At 53.3% G+C, this 20,502-nt stretch overlaps 7 protein-coding genes across 7 annotated transcripts; 4 read left to right on the forward strand and 3 right to left on the reverse strand.

Annotated features, from left to right (window-relative positions):
• Window positions 1-979: 979 nt before the first annotated feature.
• IUM83_04438 (putative alpha amylase) lies at window positions 980-3,637 on the reverse strand (the record flags this gene model as incomplete). Its single annotated transcript, XM_067928517.1, has 1 exon — window positions 980-3,637. One exon carries the CDS (start codon window positions 3,635-3,637, stop codon window positions 980-982), a length of 2,658 nt encoding a protein of 885 aa, XP_067792747.1.
• Window positions 3,638-5,695: 2,058 nt separating this feature from the next.
• IUM83_04439 (heat repeat domain containing protein) lies at window positions 5,696-8,037 on the forward strand (the record flags this gene model as incomplete). Its single annotated transcript, XM_067928518.1, has 11 exons — window positions 5,696-5,878; window positions 5,969-6,046; window positions 6,123-6,242; window positions 6,320-6,409; window positions 6,479-6,549; window positions 6,618-6,732; window positions 6,822-6,930; window positions 7,002-7,034; window positions 7,102-7,311; window positions 7,380-7,850; window positions 7,943-8,037. 11 exons carry the CDS (start codon window positions 5,696-5,698, stop codon window positions 8,035-8,037), a joined length of 1,575 nt encoding a protein of 524 aa, XP_067792623.1.
• Window positions 8,038-8,421: 384 nt separating this feature from the next.
• On the forward strand, window positions 8,422-11,474 carry IUM83_04440 (uncharacterized protein; the record flags this gene model as incomplete). Its single annotated transcript, XM_067928519.1, has 10 exons — window positions 8,422-8,486; window positions 8,571-8,772; window positions 8,863-8,941; window positions 9,015-9,295; window positions 9,370-9,429; window positions 9,498-10,288; window positions 10,355-10,502; window positions 10,565-11,031; window positions 11,102-11,237; window positions 11,307-11,474. 10 exons carry the CDS (start codon window positions 8,422-8,424, stop codon window positions 11,472-11,474), a joined length of 2,397 nt encoding a protein of 798 aa, XP_067792647.1.
• Window positions 11,475-11,580: 106 nt separating this feature from the next.
• IUM83_04441 (uncharacterized protein) lies at window positions 11,581-13,269 on the reverse strand (the record flags this gene model as incomplete). The annotated part of the gene is made up of 2 exons (XM_067928520.1): window positions 11,581-12,452; window positions 12,534-13,269. 2 exons carry the CDS (start codon window positions 13,267-13,269, stop codon window positions 11,581-11,583), a joined length of 1,608 nt encoding a protein of 535 aa, XP_067792825.1.
• Window positions 13,270-13,724: 455 nt separating this feature from the next.
• Window positions 13,725-15,417, forward strand: IUM83_04442 (Nucleolar protein Nop56; the record flags this gene model as incomplete). The annotated part of the gene is made up of 2 exons (XM_067928521.1): window positions 13,725-13,727; window positions 13,864-15,417. The coding sequence occupies 2 exons, from the start codon at window positions 13,725-13,727 to the stop codon at window positions 15,415-15,417; spliced, it is 1,557 nt and encodes a 518-aa protein (XP_067792822.1).
• Window positions 15,418-15,764: 347 nt separating this feature from the next.
• Window positions 15,765-19,305, forward strand: IUM83_04443 (EF-hand domain-containing family member C2; the record flags this gene model as incomplete). Its single annotated transcript, XM_067928522.1, has 2 exons — window positions 15,765-16,514; window positions 19,243-19,305. 2 exons carry the CDS (start codon window positions 15,765-15,767, stop codon window positions 19,303-19,305), a joined length of 813 nt encoding a protein of 270 aa, XP_067792699.1.
• On the reverse strand, window positions 18,571-20,438 carry IUM83_04444 (putative RNA pseudouridylate synthase; the record flags this gene model as incomplete). Its single annotated transcript, XM_067928523.1, has 8 exons — window positions 18,571-18,633; window positions 18,700-19,301; window positions 19,380-19,436; window positions 19,513-19,654; window positions 19,722-19,787; window positions 19,864-19,956; window positions 20,036-20,157; window positions 20,225-20,438. The coding sequence occupies 8 exons, from the start codon at window positions 20,436-20,438 to the stop codon at window positions 18,571-18,573; spliced, it is 1,359 nt and encodes a 452-aa protein (XP_067792645.1).
• Window positions 20,439-20,502: the final 64 nt, after the last annotated feature.

Below are 20,502 nucleotides of genomic sequence, written 5' to 3' on the forward strand. Positions count from 1 at the left end.
TAGGAAGGTCATCAAGAACCCGAAACCAACAAAAATCATCACATGGACATCCATGTACATCGTGTAGTACCCACGCAGACATCTTGGGTCAGCCGTTTCCACGGTAGTGTTGCCAGGATTCGCGAAATCAAATTTGCTGGCGAAAAAGAGCAGGCAGATTGCCTGGAACGCCATCAGCGACCAAGCAAATCCATGTTGCTGACTTGGCCAGTTGCGAGTTGAAGCTTGTCCCGTGGAGGACAGCAAAGGTTGGTTTTCGTGACTCCCCGTGGTCTGGTGCTCCTCGAATGTTACCGAGACTGCAAATTTAAAAGTGAGACTGCTTAGTGAAGTCAACCGAAGGCAGGCGGCATCATCATTCGGCAGTCTAACTGACTCTGAAAAAGTCGATAATACAAGCCACAAATCTCCTTATTTTTGCTTTTAGTTCAAGCCAAAGAACAATTCGAATCTCATCACTCATCCCAGTATGCATTTGCATGCAATGTAGTCTATCAACGTGAAGTTGGAACCTGCCAACCCTCGCAAAAAATCATTTACAGTTAAATGAGAGAATATCAGCCGAGCGCGTGGGCACCGCGGGGAGCGAATTGCGTGCATCCAGAGCAGATACTGTCATCCACTACTGGCTTCAAGAATGCACAATTGGGATGAAACCCTGGGCCATCCATCATATCACATACACTTTGTCCGGAACTAACTGCTACTGTACCAGACTTTACACAGCGCACGCCAGCCAATTTGTCGTCACCCAAGACGCAGCACGGGATCGACGCACTTTGTTCTCGAGTTTGCGCAAAACGACGAGTTTTGAGGATGTCGATACATACTTCCATGATACTTCAAGTAGTAACCTCGCGCTAGAGACGAGATGGTTCACAGGCTGTGAACCATCCGAGTCCCGCGAAGTTTCAACGCACTTATAATGCAAGCTTGCGTGGCATTCATTACTACTGCACCGTGTACGCGAAGTTACTCCTTAGCAGCTACCAGATATTCCGACGTCTGACAACGTCACCGACGATAGGCCGATCCAATTGCGCATCGCATTGACGATTGATAGATCACGGTGCACACGGGTGTACTTGCCTCCAGCAAAGCCCTCAACCGTGTAGCCGCAGGATCCAACACGGAACGCTTTCTCGTAGGGTACGCTGGCTGTGCATGTCTGGCCTTGCGATGAGTCGAAGCCACTGCAATCCGAGTACCCGTCAGGGAAACCAGCAGCACCGTTCGCAAACCATGTGTACGAGCTGAGAACAACCTTGATCTGCCAGTCGGCATCGGTGCGAGAAAAGAGCTTGACCTCAAACGAACGGTGTTTAGCAACGTCCTTGTCCTTAATGAGCACCGATCCACTATCGCCCATGTCGCGGGAGGACGAGCCGTCATTTTGCTGATCGTGGTCGTCGTTCTGAATTACGAAGCGGGACGCAGGTAAAATCCAGGAGCCGCAAATTGGGAACTCCTTGGGGTAGTCCGACGACCAAATCTTTAGTTTGGCGATGTCCGTGGACGATATACCGTTGGCAACGTACTGCGCGTCGAGGCCCTTGTAGAAATTGTAGCCGGAGTCTGCGTTGCAAGCCAAAAGACTGGCTTCACCACCCAAAATCACTTCTCCCCACGAGATAAAGTCGTCGGGAAGACTACCACCCATGTACGTGTTCAACAGTCCGAAAATCGCGCCTGCATCTACAGGGCCAATGTGCTTGAGTGCATCCAAGCGAAGCCCGCTAAAGCCGATCCCGAGGAGATCCACAAAGTACTGGGCGATGCGTTCACGGACGTATGTCTTCTCGGTGTTCAAGTCCGTTAGGCCGGTGAGCCACCCCGTTTCAAGCTGCAGGGGATCAGTCCACGAGCTCATTGTGCGTTCACAATGGAAATCAGTCGGTCCATACGGCACAGCCGGGAACTCAAGCGCCGGGCGAGCTTTCGTGTATTCGTTCAGGCCGTAAGTATAGCTGTGCGTGAAGTAAGGGGAGTGCTTGGAGCTGGACTTGGCACCCCAGGTGATGCATGAACCCCCACTGCTGTACCGGTGCGACAGCACATCGTTGCCTCCACCAGACATGTGGTTCACTACGGCATCAGCATACACTCGTACTCCGTTGGCTCGACAAGTTTGAATCATCGACCGCAGTTGGGCTCTTGTTCCAAGACGGGAGTACAAGCGGTAACTCACAGGCTGGTAAACGAAATACCAAGGATTTCGCTGACCGCTCTGGGGCCACGCATCCGTCAGCACGGACTCCTGTGGGGGATTGATCTTCACGCCCATATAACCGGCCTTGCCCAAGAAATCCGAGCACTCCTGTGCGATATCATCGTACGGCCAGCCGAAGAGATCGACGATAGCTCCCTTCTGACCCCCTTTCATGCCACCAGGTTGGTTTACGGCGTTGCTCTGCCATACGAAATTCACGGGGTCCAGCTCCAGCTTCCAAGTATCGGTCCCATCGGTGCATGTAGCAACGATGATGAGGTCTTCTTTCAGCGAGTTTGTGACTTGGTAACTCGCGGATGTCGATTCTACACCGTTGAAAGTGTACGAACAGGAGGCAGCAGCAACGCGGATGTACGTACGTATAGTTATCGTGGCCGAAGTGCGACCAGATCCGTAGACAACATGAGCATACCCAGTCAGCGATCTATAGTCTTGGTAATCCGTAGACCACCCGCTCGCGTTGCGCGGCGGAGTCTGCCATTTCCTCTGATCATCCGTAGCGGGAAGTTCTGTCTGCGTCGAGCTGGAGCACGAGTCAAGCCCATTGTAATTGTAGCAGGTTCCAGACGGAGTCGGCGCTGAAGTAATAGGCGATGGAGCAGCAGTAGATGTTGGCGTGGGGCTAGCCGCGGTCGGTATCGGACTGGCAGTGATCGATGTTGGGACGGTAATGGTGGGAGTGGGTGCTGCCGTCGATGGTACACTAACTGTGCTCATGACGATCCATTTTCCTGCACTCGTAGCCTTATAGTTTGCGTTGTTGTTGTTGTCCCAGAGGCCATTGCCATTGTTAAAAACAAACTCGAGAGACGCCTGCGGGGCGGCAAAGTCGTATTGGAACCATCCTACTGAAGCGGGGTACATCGAATCTGTGCTTGCAGTCATGCGCTTCCCCGGGGATGTAGTCCACGTGGAACCAGTAGAATAGTGGATGTACGGGGCAGACCACCCAGTCTGGTAGAAAATGTGCAACCCCGTGCCATCACTGGATGCTGTCAGGACTGCTGCGGAAGGTGGACTGCTCACAGAGCTCGTCACTTGCCATGTTCCAGCTACGCCAATCTTGTAGTTAGCATTGCCATTGTTGTCCCAGGCGCCATTTCCACTATTAAACACGAATTCCAGCGATGTCGTGGAGGCTGAGAGATCATAGCGGAACCAACCCAAAGCAGCCGGGAAATTCGTCGCGTCGGTGCTCTTGGTCATGGCATAACCCGGAGAAGTTGTCCACCCGGAGCCCGAGTTGTAGTGGATGTAGGGCGTTGTCCACCCAGTGCGAAAGTAGACGTGGAAGCCCGATCCATCGCTGGCTTTAGCCAACGTCTGCGCGTTGGCGACCGCGATAGTGTTGGCGAACCCGGCGAGCAAAGTCACAAGAATTCCAACGAAAGCGTGGGTATCCTTCATCACTGGCGCTTGGCTTCTTGAGTCTTGCCAGGAAATGCAGTAAAAAAGAGTCCCGCTTGAGTGCTTGATGTGAGGCGAATTGAGAAGTGAGGAACCTAGAGAAACGAAGCAACGGAGTCGACGGAGAACCATCAGCTTGGGCATCTGGACGGTATCGTTCATATCGAGCTACCGTCGAGATGCCCAAGTTAATGGTTCAGCTCGTCTGCAGCGCATGCCCACTTGATTTATTCCTTTCACTGTGATGGCGGGGCACCGATCCTACACTACCTTGCAGTGCTCGTTCACGACGGTGTGCCTGGCTGGTGAAGTTGAGGTTGTCGTTTTTACTTCACAAGTTGTGAAGTTCAAGTTGTGAATAACAACTTGAAGTGCCATCGCCGATGGCCCATCGGTTCCCTCCAGTCATCATGGGGCATGATCACGAACAGCGGGAGTTAACCGGAGCTCGTAGTTTCAGTTTCACACCCGTTGGTGCTCGAAGTGGCAGTCCTCAGTCTGAGGATCATATTTACATGTTTGTGGCGTCCACCCAGACATCGCAGGCAGCAGCGATTGCGCCCGACACGCTCTCCTGGATTTCTGTCCACCTCCCAGTCTCCGACCAGCCCCCAGGGCGCCATTCGAACAGTGCAACGGCAACTGTACAACACATCTTGTATGCACGAAGTCTGAGTATCGCGTGGAACTGCTTGCCTGGTACAGTATTCACGTCGATCACAGAAACACAGCGCCCAAGGATCCTCTGAATATGGAGACGCTACATGTAGTAGAAGTCCGCGGAACGGAGCTCAACATTCGACACACCTGCCATCATCAGAGCCACAGTGCACCCACGCAACCTCGAAATAGCTGTACGTAAATGAAGGGAAAATATTACTTCCGCGTAAAAACTGAATCACGTGCATTGCACGGTGCAAGTACATGTTCATGCAAATGCAGAAAACGGATGATGTAACAGTGCAATGAAATTAAATGTTAGCGAATGATTATTGGCGAGTAAGTTTTGTCTGAAAGCACATCTCCATACTATTGCGATGTGGAAGGGCTTGCCGTCACGAGCGTGGTTCTTCTTTCCACTCCACCGTTATCTTTTACCAACAAGTATACTTAGGCATTGGGACATGATCGCGTCTTGCTTCTGGTATCAAAAGATTACTCGAAACGAATCCGCCATTGACTCTATGATCAGTCGTTACGAACCTGTTACAAACCGTTTACCGGGATTTTAACCTTAACAATCGAATTTGACAAATTGTCAGGTTTTTGACTGGGAATTTTGCAATTCGGCCAGGTGTTTGCTAATCACCACTTTCGAACATTGGAGTTGGGGCACTCCAAGTTAGAATAGCTAACCTGCAGCCATGCAACCGATGTCCTTCCAGCACTCCACAACAGGTACGCAGCCGAGGAGAATTTATGCCCGAAGTCTTGCCGATTGTCTTCTCACGCTGTCGCGAAAGGGGTCACAACATTCGGGCCTGCGAAAGAAGACAACAGTTGAGGTTGCAACGTCACCTGAACCCACAATAGCTTTAGCTTTAGCTTTGCATTTGCTTCTACGTGTACTTGAATAACATTAGTCCATCCTGCCCCACTTAACCCCTGAACTGTTGCCGGAGTTGATCAAGTGAATGCCCTATTCTTTTCGACGGGCAAGGGATAGATAATGAAGCAATGACCGCCGTAGTCTCCACGAGATCCTCGAGCTTGTACATGCAGATGTTCTAGTAGCCCTAGGCGAGCGGATTGATGAGCAATGTGAGCAGCACGCGGACCTGCTTCGGGTGACAGTGATTCGGGTGAGGTTTTCGGTAGCTCCATGACTTCCATGCATCCTCGCTGTGAACAAGAGAGACCTAGTCTTCGGTGCATTGAGACTGTCATACAGACCCAGTTGAGCGTGTGGCCAACGATCGCACTTGCTTACAAAATCCAAGTTTCGGAAGAGCTGACTGATATTGTAACAAACGTCTGGCCGAATTGCAAATTCCCAGTGAAAATCTGACAAATTCCCCTTTTAATTTACAAACATAAAAATTGCAGTCCGCCCTAAGCATGGATCTCAGCGCAGCGTGGCACGAAGTGGCGCTCTTCCAGGAGACAGGCATCGCCACCTGCGCCCACCTGTATGCGTCCGAGCAGGAGAACGCGCTCGTGCACGAGTTTCTGGCGAAAATCCCCATCGCCACGCTGTTCGCGTGTCTGCAGGACGCTAGCGACCGCGGATCGGCCAAGCAGGTCGGGCACTGTCGGCGCCATTTTATCTGCGGCGAGGCCTTCAGCAGCCACATAGCGGTTCTCTGATCTTGAGCTTTGCGTTGCAAACAGGTGAAGCAAGCGTGCAGCTGCATCAACCGCGTGCTGGGCGCCGAGGGCGACGGCACGAGCCTCTTCTTCCAGCCTGACGTAAGGCGTTGGAATCGTTACCGTGCTATTCCTCCCGCGATTGCTTTTGTGCTAACTTGGGTGGATTCTGTGACAGATCGTGCCCTTCGTACTGGCGGGGCTGGCGCATGTGGAGAAGGGGGCGAGAGCGCTGGTGGTGAACCAGTTTATCTCGCACCTGGGCAGGAAACCCTCGCTGGACCAGGTCAAAGTCGTGGTAAGTTGCGTGCAGAAGGGCGAGTGCAGCGCCGACGCGTCTTGGGGTGTTTATTGACTATGTGGTGCTGCTGGTAGGCGGATCCGCTGGTATTGGAGCAAATATGCAGCGTCGTTGCGGACGAGGACATTGAGGTCGCCACGAAGGCCTCGACGGTCTTGGAAATGGTACGGGTTGGCTTGCAGCTCCAGGTGTGAGGTAACAATGACATACTTATATGTTTTGTGTACGCCTAGCTTTCAAGCATTCCTGACAGCGGCATCTACCGATCAGTGCTAGACTCGCTCAAGACCAAGGCACAAAGCAGGTTTGTGGAGCTTCACGTCGCTTTGGTTATGTTTCCTGCCGCGTTTACTGACGATTGTTGTGGCTAAGTGAAATTACTGAGAATTCGATTGAGTTCATGCGGTACCTAGAGACAATTGTGAAGATCTGCGCACAAAAGGATGAGCACATGGAGTATGGCGTCTCCATGGGTGCGATCGATTTGGTGCGTTCTACATGGTAGTTAGTGCCTATGATGTTGCTACGTACATGTAAATGCAAATGGAGTCGACTAAGTAAATTTGTCGTGTATAGATTCTGAACTGTCTGAAATCCGATGACCCGCTCTTCTTGATGAATGTCGTCGATTTGGTGCCGGCGGTGTGCCAAACGAAGATTGGTGTTCAGTATATATTTGAGTCGGGTAGGTCTGAGCTCCCGCCATTGTGAGGTGGCTTGTTCGCACCTCACCGCTTTTTTGTGTTACTCTTCCAGGAACGTTGAAAACTTTGCTAGGAATGACGGAAGGTGGGTTGGTGGTTTTACGCTTGATTCGTGGTGTGCACAATCGACATTAACACCCGCTCTTGATCAGATCCGTTTGTTGGGGGCAACGCAGTTCGACTCGTGGGCGAGATCTCCGCCACAGCAGCCAGTTTGAACATCGAATCGTGGAGTTGGAGTGATGCCACTTTGTCCAAGGCCTTCCTGGAGACCGTGGAGGGCAAGATGCAGAGTGCCGATTCGCTGCAGCAGATCGCTGCAATGGACGCGTTGGCTGCATTTGGATCGTCGTCGGACAAAGGTAGACATCATGCGCATGTGTTTCGATGGCAGATATTTCTCTAACGTATTCTACGATGTCGATCGCAGAGCTCCAGCTCTTGCTTCAGCACCGAAGCATTTGCCAGATGTGGCTACAGCTCGGTAGCAGCGCTAAAATGCCCGTGAAGGCCAATTGCTTCCACTCGCTCGCGCGCGTTCTCAGTGCGCACACGCGTCTCACGAAGCAGCCTGATCAAGTGCCAGCGGAGAACGCTGGCGTTTGGAGCATGTGCGAGCGCCTGTTCAACAGCCTCGGCGTCGAGTGCGCACAGCAGAACACGATGGTGCTGCTCATGAACGCGCTGAAGCAGCCGTTCGAGGAGCTGCGCACGTCCGTATTTCACGTTCTGCGGTCGGTGGCCGCGCAGAACAGTCCGTGGGGCATGCGAGCGCTGCTGTCGTACGGCGGCTTCTTCGAGTTCCTCATGGATCGCACCACAGAACCGACCAAGGAGACGCGCGAGTGGAAGTTCGCCGTGCTGGACGCCGTGCTCGCCTCGCCGTTCCAGTCGCAACTGGGTACGTGCTGCTCGCCTCGCGCTTTGCTCGAAGTTGTGCATGGTCTCATGCATTGCATTTTCGTCTGGTTGTGCGTGTCGTGTGTGGTGCAGATGCGTCTTTGCTGGAGAAACTTGAAGCGAGTCTGCGCCGCGGACCCTACGCTGGTGCCGCGGCGCCCGCCGAAATGGAGCTCGAGTCCGCGTAGAGTGGCTGTAGCTCTTAACAGTAACAGTAGCTCTTGGCGGCGCAACGGCGTGATTGCCTTGTCATGGACTTGAAGTAGTTGCCACGTACACCAGTTTTGACCAATAGCAAACCCCTATTCCGCCCTACATACGACGCGCGACTTATCCACTTCACAATTCGATATGCTGCTATTCTCGATTAACGCGTACAAATTAATAAATATATTCACTCCCCAACATGCATTCTAGCGGCTAGTATACCTTTACATTATGATATACGTATAAACATGCTAAAACAAAAATGCGGTTTGAAGAGGTTTTCGTGCGCTATCCGGCAGCGGCGGCATAAGCTGGTCTACCCTGGGGCCGAGCAGTCCGTCGACAAGTCTCGGTGAGCGAGCGCCATGGACACCCCGAGCCGCGCCGCCTTCCTGTGCTCCAGCACTGCCGCCTTCCACCCTCCCGACTGGTACGAGCGCGAGTCTCGACGGGGATCGCTGCTGCAGCTGAGCTAATCCGAGCCTGGCCTGTCTGTTGTGTGCGTTTGCTGCAGGGCGTGCATGCCCGTCGAGGCCAATTCGCACGCGCGGCTGGAGGCGTTCCGCGACAACCGCCACTGCGCCACGTACATGGTGGCCACGCAGCGCGTAAACCTCTTCGGGCGCGACCAGGAGAGCTGCGACCACGTGCTGGGCAACCCCTCGGTCTCCAGGAAGCACGCGGCGGTGATCCACGACAACGAGGGCGGCATCTACGTGCGTCGCGCACGCTGCACTACCATGGCTCATAGTTGGGGGGTTATGCTGAGTATTCCATTGCCGTGTGGATTTATTGGTTGTATGCAGATCACCGACCTCATGTCGCGGCACGGAACGTACGTGAACCGCAAGAAGATCCCTCCGCACGACCCCTACCTGATGCACGGTGCGCATCGATGCTATACAGTGGAGAAGACTGAGAAGACTTCGGGGGTGCTAATTGTTTTATTGGTGGCCAGACGGTGATGTCATAAAGTTCGGGCAGAGTGTCCGCGTGTACATCCTCAAGGGCGCCAGCTCGAGTGGCAACAGCGCGCCTGTGAAGAAGTCGTGGGGACGCAAGTTGCGTGTCCCGCACGTGCGCATCAGTGCGGTGGTCCCGAAGAGAAGTCCCAGCAAGCCGAAGGCCTCGTCGGCGGTGACCAAATTGGTGAATGCGGTTTGTTACGGCACTTTGAAGGATGAAAAAGTGGCTACGTTTGTCACGGGCGTGCTGGAGCTTGGTGATGAGGATCGACAGGTGTGACGCGGGGTTGGGTTGGCGCCGTGGCAGATGACAGTTCATGGGGCTAATTGCTTTGTGCACTTATGCAGGGAGTTGCTGACACGCTGGTGGAGAGACTTCAAGCCAGATACGAGTTCTATGCTACACATGTAAGCTGCATACCACGCTACTTGTTCCGGTACACCTGAGCACTAATTAATTTCTTTGTATCGTACAGGTGCATCGCAACGCTTTTGCCGCAACGATGGCTCTACTGAAGCAGAACCTTTGCGTAAAGGAATTTGAGGAAAATCTGGACATTTTCACCCATATTTCCCAGCAGCGTAATGATAACATCTATCGCGCCGATGCCCGGAAGCTTCTACAAGCGATCGCGGCTGTCCGGTTGGACCCGGACAATCCACAATTTAATGATGCGGATTCAACCGAAGAGGATGTCGGTTCTGCATGTCCACCCACTGCAAACAATCGCGAAGGCCGCGAGCGATCGATCAGTGATGAAGGGAAGAAGCTGTTTTTGGCGGGCCATGGTTTCCCGGGTCGCACAGAGTCTGTTGGAGCGATTAATGACAGGGAGACAATTGGCCATGGTGACCCTCGATATCGCACGTCACACTATCCATCCAACAGCGAGTATGATGGCCATGGTGTCGAATCGGACTCAAGATCTATGGGTAATGGATATGCTCCTCCAATTACTATGACGATTGGCAATGGAGCGAAGCAGCCTCCTGTTATCAGTACAAAGCAGTCGGGGTTCAACTTTATTGGACAAGCGGCGCCAGAAGCGACGAAACCCAATGGATCTGCATTCGGGTTTATCGGCGGCTCTGACCCAGTGGACGACACTTCTTCTCGAGCAAGCTCTACAGACCGACCTTCTGTGCAGTCTGGTTCGGGCTCGGTTTCAAGAAATTCTTCCGTTTCTGCTGAAGATTTCTTGCTCGAACACCCGTCGGTGGATGGAAGCGAGTTCGAGGACATGTGGGAATCAGCGAACGACGAATCGTACGTTCTTCGTTTTGCTACCATAGGCATTCTCACTGCTAACTAACTACGTGGTTTTGTTTGCAGCGAGGAGTGGTCAGTCGATCTCGGCACTGTAGATGCCCACGAGCTGGACCCGCGTATCCTGCCGATGTTCTTGGAATCATACCGCTTGATGTGCGCGTCCAGCAAGAAGGTTGCTGGACAGCAACAATGGCTATTTGTCGCTGAGCAGGTATTGTGCTCTCTAGTCCCCTGATGCACTTTCGCGTGTTGCTAAACCATGTCTGTGTACAGAAGACTGAAGGAACGCTCTACTTGGTTGACATCTCTGTCATGCCGGGTTTGACGGAGATGTCTGTGACACTAAAGTGGATTGTCAACTCGCTGCTTTACCGAAACGGCCAAGTCATTTTTATGGAAATCCTCAAGTATGCACTTCAGCAGTTTGCCGAGCAAGCTCATGAACTTGCTAGAGTACCCCTGCCACCCCAGCCGCGCCAAGTGCACGACCAAGCGCAGAATAATGTCCAGCAACAGCCACAGAATGGACGAGAGCCTGAGCCTGTTAAGGCACACTCTGCGTCGTATCCGATGGCACACTCAGTGTCTCGTACGGCCTCACACGCAACATCTCTAGATGATGAAGATGATGTTGACGACGACGCCGACGAAGACACGATGTCAGCCCGCGACTACTTGGCGGAGAGCCCGGTAATCGATGCTGGCAAGTTCGAGCAAGTGTGGGCTACGGCGACGGAAATGTAAGATATCCATCCCCTGTTTGGCTTGTGTGGTGAAACGAATGCTGACAAGTATTTGGTCTTTATTCAGCGCATCGTTGTCGTACACACTCAACGAGGTGCCTGAGGTGGATGAAGTTATTGAGTTCTTCCACAGTAATTGTCTGAGTTGTTTGGCAAGTGGTAGCGTGGAAAAGCTGGTCAAGTTCTACTTCTTCGCCGAAATGGTACTACTATCTGCGTGGACTGCTCGTATACTTTACCAATCTAACAAACCTGTCTGCCTTCGCGTGTAGACGGAACTTCAATGCGTGTTTTGTGTAGAAATGGGGATCAGTGTGGACACTGGCGCCTTGGAAGGAACTGTTAAGCGGTTAGCAGTTCAGAAGCGTAATGAGGAGGAGGAGGAGCAGATCGACTCCAGTTTTGTTAGTTTCATTGAAGACATTCTCCAAGAGCTTTAGGAAGTGGCAACGGAAGAATCAATTGATTAAATGTGAGTGAACGCGTGTTACATCCAATATTTTTCTCGCTACGGCATCATACAACTGCGCTATCTCCAATTTCCTTCTAGGCATGATCACACTTCATATGACGAAGAAAAATGGGGCGCCAGTTAGGAGTCCGAATGTGATCACGGCCGCTTTTAATGTTGTCAACGATAGTGCGGCACGGTGTCGAGCCGCTTGCGTGGAAGCTCTGACGAAATTCATAACTGAGGTCCTGAACGCCACCGCGACACTCTTCGTAAAAGATACACGTCATTTTCTCCACGTCCTTGATCGCTTCGAGAGAATTTTGCGAGGCGTCAGACATCGCGGACTCAATCGAAGAACTGTTCGACGCCGCTGCAAGAGCTTCTCTGTACCAGGCGACCTCTGTCTTGTTGGTCGGCACGATCACGGCTTCGACAAACGCATGCTTGCTCTGCGTAGCGTTAGCTGAGCTTTCAAGATGACGGAATGGGACTCCAGCTCCAACAATGTTGGGACCGAAGCCGGCGCCGGGACAAGTCGTGAACATTTCGGCCAGCAACCCAGTCATCTCATAGTTGTAGCTGAAGACACCGATGTCGCGAATGTCCGAGAAACTCAGATACTCTGACGGCAGGGCTGCGAAGAATGGAGCCAGCATGTTGAATCGCGAGAACACAGGCGAGGGGTTGACGCCTTCTTCACCAGTGCGCAGTAAGATATTCGACTGCGGAAGCAAGATGCTTCGGTCAATCGCGTTTATCGGAAGCGGCTGACGGCGTGGGCATTCCGTGTACACGCGTGGGTCTGCCAACTTTTGCTCCAACGGAATCGGCACACTGTTGCCCACGACGCACTTGTAGTAGATGGAGTGCAGCAGGTCAATTGTGGCGTGATGTGAGAAAAAAATTGGGTCGGCAGGTGCTTCCAAGACGCCCATGGCCCCAGAGAGCGCGTTGTGGACGGTATCTGCATAAATATTAAGACATTGAAAATATCGTTAGTCATTTTGCCATCAACAATAAGCCGGCTCGGCTCTCAGCTGCTTACTGTGGATTCCCAGCTCCAAGTTGTTCACAACGCCAGCGATTGTCGGAGTCGCAAAGAGTTGCCGAGCGAGCGAGCTCACAGTCGTTGTCGGCGGGAATGCAGAAGTCAACCAATCCCCGCGAGGCACACAGCGCGCACAGGCTCCGCCACGAAGATGAGTAGCCTCACAGAAGTGATTCAAAGGAGGCGTCACTACACACGTTCCACTGATAGGTGACCCGTTAATCGCGACGGTGCGGCTGTACCCGTTCAAGGAGCCACCGAAGTCGCGTAAGAGTTGGGAGCACTCCTCCATGCTGCGGCATCCACCCATCATGTAGCGCTGGTTGTCATCCACATAGTTCCAGTATGGCACGGTGATACAGGAGAACTCCCCACCGTAGCTGCGCAGCATATTCTCGAAGCCCAACAGCAGCAGGCGGTGCCAGTAGACGAACATGCACGTGTTGTGCGCCTCGATTGTCGTCATCTGCTCCGTGTGGATCTCCACGAACTTGATGTAGTAGCCGTCGTCCATGGCCCTCGCGATCGCGCGCAAGTAAATGTCCTTTTCCTGAGGGAGCAGCAGCTCCCAGGGTTTCCGGATGCGCGGGCCGCAGTTCGCCACCGCAATTTGCTCGGAGGCCTCGGTCACAACAGACACACTTGGCGGAGCCGCTGCATCCTGAGCAGGCGCCACGGTCGTAGCGGCAGCAAACAACGTCGCAGCAAAGAGCCACGACAAGAAGCTCCTCATTGCAGTGCAGCTATAGGTTGTTGAGGATCGATTGATCTTGTTGGCGTGACGCTCTCGTGGACAGTCGAAGTATGAGCTCCTCCTTGCCTGGCAAAGTCGCCATCACCAACACTATGTTCCTCCTTGGCAGTAAAAACATACGCATCATGAAGGAGAAAACTCGACTTCATCGATGCCTGCCGACTGCGGTGCCTGGGTGTTCTCCATCACGCGGCTCCGTCTCAAAAAGGCAACTTCCGTCCGTCATAGCAGCAGCTCTTCAAGATCCGAATGAAGCCCTCCCATTGGCTGAAAGTGGTGTGGTACCACCCGCCTTAATTGCCAACCAGATGCCGTTACAGCTATTTGTATGGACCAATGGGAGCGAGGGGCGACCTGGCTGGCCAGCAACCACTGGCGCCGAGCGCCGCGCCACCACCCACACCCAGTTGGAAAACACAGCAGTCAAGGCGAACATGGTGAGTGAGGAGGCGTGACGCTGGCCCGGTCGTGGCGCGGGCTGCAGGCGTCCGTAGAGCGTGCAACTTGCGTACGCCAATAGCTGAGATCCGCGGCTTGCAGACGCACTAATTTCCATGTGCGCGTGCGTGACAGGGTGCCAACAACTTTGTGCTGTTCGAGTCGGCCTCGGGCTATGCGATCTTCGAGGTGGTGGAGAACGAGGAGATCGCCGGCCTCCTGGCCGAGGTGCAGGCCGCCGTGGCGGACGTGTCCTCGTTCGGCCGCATCGTGAAGCTCAAGGCCTTCCAGCCCTTCACGTCGGCGGAGAACGCCCTGGAGAACATCAACAACGTGTCGGAGGGCCTCGTGGGCGACGACCTCAAGAACTTCCTGGAGATGAACCTGCCCAAGGTGAAGGCCGGCAAGAAGGCCAAGTTCGCCCTGGGCGTGCAGGACAAGGGCCTGGCCCAGGCCATCTCGGACGACCTGAACGTGCCGTGCAACACGAGCGAGACGACGCTCGAGATCGTGCGCGGCGTGCGCATGCACTTCAGCACCTTCGTCAAGGAGCTGGCCAACGGCAACCTGGCCAAGGCCCAGCTCGGTCTCGGCCACTCGTACTCGCGCGCCAAGGTCAAATTCAACGTGAACCGCGCCGACAACATGATCATTCAGGCCATCGCGCTGCTGGACCAGATGGACAAGGACATCAACACGTTCGCCATGCGCGTGCGTGAGTGGTACTCGTGGCACTTCCCCGAGCTGGTGAAGATCGTCAACGACAACTACGTGTACGCTCGCTGTGCTTCGTTCATTAAGAACCGCAGCACGCTGAGCGAGGACTCGCTCGAGGAGCTGTCGAAGATCGTGCTCGACGAGGACAAGGCCCAGCAGATCCTGCACGCCGCCCGTTCCTCCATGGGCATGGACATGTCGGAGATCGACATGATCAACGTTGACAACTTCACCACGCGTCTTGTTAAGCTTGCTGAGTACCGTCGCCAGCTGCACGAGTACCTCGTGTCCAAGATGTCGACTGTGGCCCCCAACCTTGCCTCGCTTATTGGCGAGTCGGTGGGCGCTCGTCTCATCTCGCACGCTGGTTCGCTGACCAACCTGGCCAAGTGCCCGGCCTCGACTGTGCAGATTCTTGGTGCCGAGAAGGCTCTGTTCCGCGCGCTCAAGACCCGTGGCAACACCCCCAAGTACGGCCTGCTGTTCCACTCGACCTTCATTGGCCGCGCTGCTGCCAAGAACAAGGGTCGCATCTCGCGTTACCTCGCCAACAAGTGCGCTATCGCTTCGCGTATTGACTCGTTCATTGACGAGCCCACTACCAAGTACGGTGACAAGATGCGTGAGCAGGTGGAGGAGCGTCTTGCTTTCTACGAGAGCGGTGCCGCCCCCCGTAAGAACGCTGACGTGATGCTGGAGGTGTCGGAGGAGCTTAAGAAGGAGGCTGCTAAGGGTGACAAGAAGTCTAAGAAGGACAAGAAGTCTAAGAAGCGCCCTGCTGAGGACGAGGATGCTGAGATGGAGGAGGTCAAGGAGGAGGTCAAGGAGGAGACCCCCGCCAAGAAGTCTAAGAAGGACAAGAAGAACAAGAAGCAGAAGAAGGTCGAGGAGGCTGAGGCTGAGGCACCTGCCGCCGACGCCGACAAGAAGAAGAAGAAGAAGCACAAGAAGAAATCCAAGACTGCGGAGTAGAGTGCCCCGCCCACCGACGCTAGCGGTAGTAGTACACTTATTCTCGTTGCGGTTTCTCTCTTTCTTTTGACGGTCTGGTTGCTGCCGCCGAGCGTGTTGTACAGTTCGATAACGCTGGCCGTGCGCTACAGGCTCAATATATTTGCAATCCCATTCATGTCTTCGCTTCTCGTTCCTTTGGTTCCTTTGGTTGCATATTGGATAGCGCTTAGATCCGTTGCGGGCTTGACGGTTGCTGTGCGTTTCAAGTTGCGGCGATTCGCAATGCAGTCGGCTCGATTCCACCACATTCGAGGAATACACGTACATCTGCAACGACGATGGCCGATAACAATCCCCCGGCATTCATGCCGCTGATCCCAGGCATGCGGTCCACTCATTATGAACAAATGACCAAGCCGCACTTCCGTCGAGGACAGCTCATGGAGCGAATGTCAATGGGCAAGCTCACCTCCGCCGAGAAAACACCACCGACACCTGCGACAGCATTCCGTTCCGTCGTATCTGCTGCCACTGCTGCAAAGTCTCAGGAGCTGCGTCCAACGACAACGTCACAAGCCACGTACGTCGCACCTCCACACCCTGAGGTGAATCGTCTACAACCCCCCAGCTCCAAGTATCGAGTCGACGCGAAGCAACCAGCATGGATCACACACGATCGACTCGTGCTGCGATTCTTCGCGTACTTTATAGAGCCTGTGGAGCTCGCCGATGGTCGAATCGAGAGCAGGGTGAGACGTGTCGTCGTGTGCTTCTACCTCAGCGATCGTTCCATTTCCATCTCCGAGCCCAGGGTAGCAAACAGCGGCATTCCGCAGGGCGAATTCATGCGACGAACTGTTGTTCGGAAGAGCGGTACCAAGAGCAACACGCTTCCTAGAGAAAATATCTCGGATGACTACTATTCGCCCGAAGACTTCCGAATTGGCGGTGAATTGCGCTTGTATGGACGAATGTTCCACATCGTAGACTGTGACGCTGCAACCCGCAGTTTCTACGCTGAAGCGCTCGGTGAGACGTTGGATTCACCACGCATGTATCCAGACGAATCAAGCTCCAAGATGGACGAGGTCGACGAGCTAAAGAACCAACTGCGCGTACGCACCCGCGCACTTGGTGCCAGCAAGGCTGAGGCAACGCGGAAATTCCACGACCTGAGCCAAAAGGTTCTGCGATTCTACGCGTCTTGGCACGACGATCACCAATTGTATCCTGAGACTCGGCACTTCGTGCTCCACTACTATTTGAGCGACGACACGGTAGAGATTGTAGAAGCGCGTGGCAGAAATCGAGAACGTGGTCGGGGTCATTGCAGCGTTTTGCTTTCGCGGAGAAAGTTAGCAAGGGAACCCGGGACAGGCAGCCGACAGCAGAACGACGATGATGACTCTAGTTATTTTGTTACGGATCGGGACTTGAGGTGCGGAGAATGGCTAAGCGTGTTTTCCAGGCGGTTGCTACTCGAAGACTGCGATGCATTTACCCGCGAGTATTATTTGGAGACCCACGGCGTGACCCAAGAGAAATTTGAACCGCCCTCACCTGAAGCACAACAGACCGCTACAAAGTGGAAGCTTTTTCGGGCTGCGCAGCCACCTCAACCAGTGCTAGTTTCAAATGGCCGAGGTACCAGTGGCTATTCAGCCAACAACAACAACAGTTGCATGCAAGGTGGTCTCGTGGCTCCTATCCCAGGAGGCCAGAGTTGCGGACGAAGTTTCGTGACGCCGCTCTGCCGAGATGATGATCTGGACGGGAAGCAGTTGCGCTTCCGTGCTCGCTTTCAAGGCCTTCCACGCGGTGACATGAACGCTCAGCGAGAATTTGTTGTCACCTATTTCCTGGAGGACGAAACGCTTGCGGTATTTGAACCGCGCGTGCGAAATTCAGGGGTATTAGGTGGACGCTTTCTTGATCGGGCACGCTATCGAAAGGACCCAAAGCTTGCAAACACCTCAGGAACAGGAGATGGAATCATTCCGATGCACTACCAGGCTTCGGACATGTATGTCGGTGCCGTGCTAAGCTTCGAGTTTTCTCCCCACCAACGACTGGAGCTCATCGAAGCAGATTCGCAGACGCTGAGTTTTTGTGATAGTCACCCCGAGGTCTTTCGCTTTTCAGACAGCACAGCGGTGCTAGCACTCACAGCAAAGTTGTGGATGAAAGGGCCTCGTCAGTTAGACTTACGTGGTGAATGGCGGCGACTCGATACGAACAAGTCACACTTGGTGAGCTTGGAAACCATGAAAATTGTGATGAGTCAAGCAGGATTCACGTCAAGCATGAACGAACAACAAATAATTACACTGTTCCGGAAGTTTAGAAGTGACTCCGTCGGCGACAATAACCAGGTTCTGGATCCACTTTTCGCGTACGACGACTTCTGTGATATTCTTTCCGCACTTGTAAGCAAGCCACTTACCCCTGAAGAGTGTGGGGATGCAACGCGCAGCATGAGCTCCAAATTGATGAAAATTCCTCGAGTGCGACGCCTGCTGTCTTATGCTGGCTCAAATAGTGGGCTTGTATCCGTGAGCGATCTGCTGCGTGTTGTGGAGGACCGATCGATGACTTTGTCGAAGCCTGAAGTGGACGTGTTAACGACACGATTTACTTCCAGTAATGGAAGAATTGACCTCCACCGGTTGTGCGACTACATTTTTCAGCTATCCTGCGATCACCAGGATGCTATCGACTCTAAGGACATCAACTTTAGCGTAAGTTTTGCTAACGAAGGTGACAAAGCATTACCACCAAGGTCGGTGAGTACTTCATCATCGCTACGATCGGAATGCAAAGCAGATGTGCCACCTCATACCCCCCTACAGTCTGCTCGCAAGACTAGAGAAGATATGCAGACTATCCAACCACTAGCGGACTCACGAGTTGTAAGTTTGTTGCAGCGAGTCTTTGGATCAAGAAAGTATCAGCTACGAAAAGCCCTACGCGACCGAGACATCGAGAAAAATGGGCGACTACGAGAAGATGAATTCATGGATGCTCTCTTATCGGTGGCCCCACAACTATCTGATGACGATTCCTACCTGCTCGCCGATGCATTTTTCCCGACTAACAACTGCTACGTAGACTACCCAGTGCTTCTGGAAAGCGCTTTCCGAAACTAGTTGGGAAGATGACGAGTCTCTTTCCTTAGTATGTAGTCGAGGGGGCAGCCCAACTCGGTTCAGGAACCTTGTACACCTGGCCATCAAGCTATAAGTTCACGTAGGCTTGAGTTAGTGTCAAATCTATCATGGTAATGGTGATGCAGGAAGTTACCTTGTACTCTAGTGCGTGCAGCCAGATCTTCGAGCAATGGAGTTGCGTCTCATTAAAAGCTTCAGCTTCACCAACGTAGCACCATGTGCACGTTCTCTTCATAAACTCCTCTTCGCTTTCATTCTCCTTACGAGGTGTCGAAAAATCCACAGGGTCCTTTGGCGGAAGATTGGCTTTGCTGATCTTGGCAGCCGCAATCTCTTCGGTGCGATCTGCGCTTTCTCCAAAATGCAGCTCGCCTCCGTAACACGGGTCATTGGCAATAGGGAATCCAATGAGCTGTAGGTGCAAACGAATCTGGTGCGTTCTACCCGTGATCGGTTTGCACTCCACGAGACTGGTGCATTTGTCCGGGCGAACCAGTTTCACTACAGTCTCAGAAGACTTGCCTTCTTCATGGCATTCCCAGACACCGTCACGAGCGGAAAGACATCGAAGCGGACAGCTGATGCGGATGCCACCCTCCTCCGGGAACGAAATTTCACTTGCGGGACAATTCGCTTTTGCTGCGCTAACAAGCTTTTCTTGGATTTCTGGCTCCAGAACATCCGGGAACTGCCCGCGCACACGGGCAAGATACATCTTGGAGGCCTGGCGATCAGCTAATGCAGAAATTAGTTGACTTTGTGCAGTAAATCAACATCCTGCGAATTGTTGTCACTGCAAAAGTCAAGCCCTACCAATGATCGACGATAGCGCCTTCGCCTTTGTAGCGTTCTTTGCCAGGAGCACGACACCTCAAATAGCCATCGCACAAGACGAACACGTCAGATGGGAAAAGTAGTTTCCAGTAATGCAGTAGCTGAAACTTACCTGACGTGAGCCGATCGAGCCGATGGACGATGTTAAGTTGCGGGAGATCCGGACGGGTAGCCTGCACGATCGAGTGCAACGAGTTGTGGCGATACGCACCGCACGGATGGGTGGGCATGGAAGGTGGCTTGGAAACTACAATCTAAGCGGAAGATTCGTGGGTTAGTACAAGAGCTTTGTCAATATCCCATAACCATCAATGCACGCACCAGATCATCGTCCTCATGTACGACCGACACCTCATCTCCAGACACGGGAGGCTCGTGGCGATGGGCCTGCCCGAAACCCAAATCGATTAGCATTTGAGTACAAGCAACATTTACGCATATATAGTGAACGTGTAGCATTTACCGTATGGATGATCAAGTCTCCGTTCTTGATAAGAGTGTCTGCAGGCACGATCTTGCGGTTCACCGTGATGCGCCCTGACGCGATGGCGAATTTCTGCAGAAACCAACCACACTTTAGTCTCCCAAACCTCCAATAGAACAGCAAATATCACCGCAACACCGCCACCACTCACGTAATACTCCGGGGAATTCGCACCAAATTCTTTGGTGAAAATCTCCAGCAGCTCACGGTCGAACCACCTCGCCTTGGCAAACGTGCGGTACTCGTACACGTATGGCTCCACCATGCGATAACCTGCAAAGTCAACAACCACACCAGCTTCACTAAACTATCCTTACGTGGAATTCTGCTCTATGCGTACCATTGGCGAACGAATACTTGGGCGCCTCTGCCTGGAAGCGGTTTGCGCTCTTGGCGTCTCGCTTGGACTTGTGCTTCTTGGCCTGCCGCTCGACAGGGTCTCGCTCCGCGCGACGCAGCTTCTTCAGCAGCCTCTTGGACATCCCATCGGCCTCTGACGCCGCCACAACGGGCTCAGCGAGTTGCGGCTCCGCTGCAGCGTCAGCTCCGTCCATCGAATCAATAATGTCAAGTTTCAGGATTTTGTAATGTGAATTTTGTATTGGTGTATTGCTAAAA

This window comes from Phytophthora cinnamomi (assembly GCF_018691715.1).
Source record: "Phytophthora cinnamomi strain GKB4 chromosome Unknown Contig33, whole genome shotgun sequence".
NCBI classification, from domain to species: Eukaryota; Oomycota; class Peronosporomycetes; order Peronosporales; family Peronosporaceae; genus Phytophthora; species Phytophthora cinnamomi.